Source organism: Borostomias antarcticus (genome assembly GCF_949987555.1).
Source record: "Borostomias antarcticus genome assembly, chromosome: 5".
Taxonomy (NCBI): domain Eukaryota; kingdom Metazoa; phylum Chordata; class Actinopteri; order Stomiiformes; family Stomiidae; genus Borostomias; species Borostomias antarcticus.
The window spans coordinates 33,651,831-33,656,949 of record NC_140238.1 but is presented as its reverse complement, the minus strand read 5'-3'; the positions used below and the strand labels follow the sequence as shown (position 1 = coordinate 33,656,949).

The following is a 5,119-nucleotide window of genomic DNA, read 5'->3' as shown; positions in this document are numbered from 1 at the left end:
CGATATCAGAATGTCAGCGTGTTACACTCAAATCAAGACTCAAGTCAACTTGGGTGGAGTGGGCGTATTTGAAAGTCTGGACCCAGGCTTGGGGTGGGTGGGTGGGTGGGGGGGAGGGGGGGTCCTTCAGGATTTTTCAAAATATGCCATGGGTCCAGATCTCAAAAAACGTTGTGAACCACTGAACTAGAAGCCTGATACAGCTGTGGTAAAGCTGTGAAGGTGCTGTCCCAGTCATGTAAACGAGAAACGACGCGACAAAATGTAAACTTAAATAACATTTACTTGCTCAAAAACAACACATCACACATGCAGATGAGTATGGTGGTACAGATGACAGACATCAGTTATGAGAATATCTAAACGGGTCAATGTGAATCAGAGATCATAAAGCAGAACCTCTCGGTCCAGTCAGTCTTCCATGGTTCTGTACTCGGGTCATTTACAATCACTCAGACGAACACGCAAACACAACGCATTGAGCAGCGGCTGAACCTCAAAAAGGACCAGAGGCAGAGATTTGAGGAACAAGAGTTTAGGACTCCGAAGAAATTATCAATCTACACAGCAAATAAACACAGAAAGAGGGGTAAATCTAGGCAAGATTACAGAATACTGTTAAGACTTCAAGTGCATTTGCAGTTCCCATAAGATGGAGGTAATGGGTTATCACAATCAAAATGTCAACCAGATTATATCACACACACACACGCACGCACACACAATCCATCAAGTTCCAATACAGGCCTGCCCGTCAACCAAACTATGGTCTATTCAGCTAGGAAAGTCAACCAGCAGACTGAAACGGTCATCATTGATTTCATTCTACACCCCCTCCCCCCACCTAAGGATAAACAGCGCCCTCTACTGGTCTGCAGGGGGGACACACCCACAGCGAGCCGGGACCAGGAAGTGATAACAGTAAAATAAAGGCCCAAGGTTCGAGGCATTGGCATTTCATTTCAATATCTGCAGTTGACGCAGCGAACTCGTCGTCTAACGAGAGCGTTCAGGTGCGGTGGTCGTGACGACCCGTCAGAACGACTAACTCAGCTGACAAGAACGCTCACCGGCAGGAAATACTACGCCTGTGCAGAAAGAACGAGTGAAAACAGATTTGAAAAAGACACACAACAGGTGAGAGAGCACAGGTGATCAGCACCCTCCGGATGCAACGCTAACGCTAAACTCTTCAGTGCAGGGAACCAACTAACAAGGTGGAGGGCCGGGGGTCGGGGGTCGGGGACAGACAGGGTGGGCAGTGAAAGGGCTGAACGCGTTCTAACAGACGAGCTTTGGCTTCCATGGACATGGAGGAAGGAGTGGAAAACAGACCAGCTACCTTTACTGCTGCACAACAGTTCTACATGAAGCCGTGTAACGTGGCTTGAATCCTGTCCAGAGATGCACCCATGCGCCCCCCTGTGGGAGGAGGAGGAAAGACAGGGAAAAGACTGGCCTCCAGCAGACAGACTGTTGAACTATATACAAACTAGGAGGACAAATCTTAAAAATCAGAGAAACCTGTTGACACAATCACACTCGACACAGGGGGGAAAAAACCTAACGCAGAAATTGTCAACCAATGAGTGGAATATTCTGACTGAGAGAAAAAGACTTCAAAATAGGTCATTTACGATATTCTTATTATACAAGATTACTCCCAGTATTCAACAAAAGGTTTTCCAGAAAATAGAAATTAAAAATAATAGAAATTAAAAATAAAAAGGTTAAAACGTAATTTACAAAACACACTGAAATCATATATACAAAAACACATCAAAAAAACTCCCATAGACTGGCACACACTTGTCCTTATAGCAGCAGACTGCACCCACAGCGCCCTCCGGGGGTCACTGGCAGGAGCGCACTGGTGAATGAGGACCGGACCGCCAAGCTAAATGCTTATTGGTTGAGCTCGGGGGAGCCCACTGTGTTTATTGGTTGGCTACTCGTACAGGAAGAGGTATGGTGCTCCGGTTAGAAGATGCGCTTGCGTTTCAGGTAGGAGTCGGCGTAGTGGCCCCCCAGGCCCTGCGAGTGCTGGCCCACGTACCCCCCCTCAGGGCTGGGCTCCGGGGAGGGAATCAGCCGGGAGAACAGACGCTTGTGGCCCCCGATGGGAGTCTGCCATTAACAAGACACACATTCACTGTAAAACTTGCAGTAAGACACATTCACTACCAGTAGCTTACTTTAAAATGACAGCAAGACGTTCACTACCAGAATATTACTGTAAACATGGCAGTAAAAGACATTCACTACCAGAATATTACTGTAAACATGGCAGTAAAAGACATTCACTACCAGAATATTACTGTAAACATGGCAGTAAAAGACATTCACTACCAGAATATTACTGTAAACATGGCAGTAAAATACACATTCACTACCAGTAGCTTAGTGTAAAACTAGTAGTAAAGGGGAGGGAGTTACCTTCATCCCGTTGCCCAGACCAGGTGCGTAGCCGCTGTGGCTAACAGGAGGCATGCCAACCGCCTTGGGAGACAGACCAAGTGTGTTAGGGGCCGATGACTAACGCACAGGAGGGATGATTTTACAATATGCAAGCGATAACTCACACTAAGCCTACCTTATTGATCTGACTAGGGGACAGGAGGCCTACCTTATTGAGCGTACTGGAGGGACAGGCCTACCTTATTGAGCGTACTGGAGGGACAGGCCTACCTTATTGAGCGTACTAGGGGACAGGAGGCCTACCTTATTGATCTGACTAGGGGACAGGAGGCCTACCTTATTGATCTGACTAGGGGACAGGAGGCCTACCTTATTGATCTGACTAGGGGACAGGAGGCCTACCTTATTGATCTGACTAGGGGACAGGAGGCCTACCTTATTGATCTGACTAGGGGACAGGAGGCCTACCTTATTGATCTGACTAGGGGACAGGAGGCCTACCTTATTGATCTGACTAGGGGACAGGAGGCCTACCTTATTGATCTGACTAGGGGACAGCAGGCCTACCTTATTGAGCGTACTAGGGGACAGCAGGCCTACCTTATTGATCTGACTAGGGGACAGCAGGCCTACCTTATTGAGCGTACTGGAGGGACAGGCCTACCTTATTGAGCGTACTAGGGGACAGCAGGCCTACCTTATTGAGCGTACTAGGGGACAGCAGGCCTACCTTATTGATCTGACTAGGGGACAGCAGGCCTACCTTATTGAGCGTACTGGAGGGACAGGAGGCCTACCTTATTGAGCGTACTGGAGGGACAGGCCTACCTTATTGAGCGTACTGGAGGGACAGGAGGCCTACCTTATTGAGCGTACTAGGGGACAGCAGGCCTACCTTATTGAGCGTACTAGGGGACAGGCCTACCTTATTGAGCGTACTAGGGGACAGGAGGCCTACCTTATTGAGCGTACTGGAGGGAAGGCCCGCTGGTCCAGAGCTGAAGTAGGACAGGGGTGGGCTGGGGGGGAAGCTGTAGAGGGAGGAGGGCTCAGCGTAGCACGCCTGCTGGGAGAACTGCAGAGAGAGAGAGAGAGAGAGAGAGAGACCAGAGAGAGAGAGAGAGAGACCAGCAGAGTCACCAGGAGGACGACAGGCTCTTTGGTTTGACGGGTGGGCGCGTAGAGAGGGAGTGAACGAGCATGCGTCCGTCCTCGTCCGTCCTCACCTGCTGTCCAAACCCGAGACCCCCGGCGTCCAGGGCGTCCTGCTGCTCGTACAGGTGAGCCAGCGGGTCCTGGGGACGGAGACGAGAGGGACGTCACACTAGTCTCACCAGAGGACACTGCGAGCGTACCGACACAGCTGGGTCCCCCAGCCTCAAACGCTCATCAATGACCCTGTATTCTGTCATGTGACCAGGCCCTGCGCTAGGGCTGCACATTTCAAGGAATCTCATTCATCGATAACTGTTAACCCTTCGATACGACCATGTCACCGGCAACATTTTTAAAATATCTAACAAATATTTAATAATATTTTATTTATTTTTTTAAATCCAACAAATCTAAAAAATTCCTCACTCCAACACTTGCTGAAAGCTGAGAAACTGCGCTTTCTAGTATTATAGGGAAAATCCAATTAATATTCGAAATGTTGTCACTGTTCTTAAACGATAGTCGATTAATTGATAACGTCCCGCGCGTTTTTGCGTCTTTTTCCGCTGTGTCGTTGAAATTTCCCAGCATCCCAATCATCCTTCACTACTGTACATGGCGTGGCGCCCTCATGTGCAGTCAGACCCTAAATAAGGATTACATTTCACTCAACTCCTGCTCATAACATTCATTCAAAAAAGTAATCGAGTAACCAAATCAGCAATTAATCGATAGTGTTAACTGTTAACACCCCTAGTGTGGGGGGATATTAACATCCCTAGTGTGGGGGGGTATTAACATCCCTAGTGTGGGGGGGTATTAACATCCCTAGTGTGGGGGGATATTAACATCCCTAGTGTGGGGGGGTATTAACATCCCTAGTGTGGGGGGGTATTAACATCCCTAGTGTGGGGGGTATTAACACACCTAGTGTGGGGGGGTATTAACACACCTAGTGTGGGGGGGTATTAACATCCCTAGTGTGGGGGGGTATTAACATCCCTAGTGTGGGGGGGTATTAACACCCCTAGTGTGGGGGGTATTAACACACCTAGTGGGGGGGGGGGGTATTAACACCCCTAGGGTGCGGGGTATTAACACCCCTAGTGTGGGGGGGTATTAACACCCCTAGTGTGGGGGGGTATTAACATCCCTAGTGTGGGGGGGTATTAACATCCTTAGTGGGCGGGGTATTAACACCCCTAGTGTGGGGGGGTATTAACATCCCTAGTGTGGGGGGGTATTAACACACCTAGGGTGCGGGGTATTAACACCCCTAGCGGGCGGGGTATTAACACCCCCAGTGGGCGGGGCAGCTGACCTGGTGCAGGCGTGGGTAGTCCGGGCTGTAGGACTGCTGGTAGCGCAGGCTGTAGTTGGAGTGGATGCTGTGGCTCGAGCGTTGGCTGGATGCGCTGCCCGGCGCCTGCCTCTTCCGGTAGGGGTGGGGCCGGCAGTTTGAGCCTGCGTCGGGGGAGGAGAGGCGTGAGAGAGAGAGAGGGGGGCAGTTTGAGCCTGCGTCGGGGGAGGAGAGGCGTGAGAGAGA

The 5,119-nt window shown here is 50.0% G+C and overlaps 1 protein-coding gene across 1 annotated transcript in view; it reads right to left on the bottom strand.

The window, feature by feature from the left end:
* Positions 1-1,537: 1,537 nt before the first annotated feature.
* The window catches only part of raver1 (ribonucleoprotein, PTB-binding 1), a gene marked incomplete at its 5' end in the record, with an annotated part of 18,369 nt that continues 14,787 nt past the window's right edge, over positions 1,538-5,119 (bottom strand). The window contains 5 exons of the mRNA XM_084439143.1: positions 1,538-2,127; positions 2,437-2,499; positions 3,377-3,493; positions 3,645-3,713; positions 4,895-5,037. Coding sequence (XP_084295269.1) covers positions 1,981-2,127; positions 2,437-2,499; positions 3,377-3,493; positions 3,645-3,713; positions 4,895-5,037 — 539 coding nt within the window. The 3' untranslated portion in view covers positions 1,538-1,980. The remainder of the gene's footprint in view (positions 2,128-2,436; positions 2,500-3,376; positions 3,494-3,644; positions 3,714-4,894; positions 5,038-5,119) is intronic.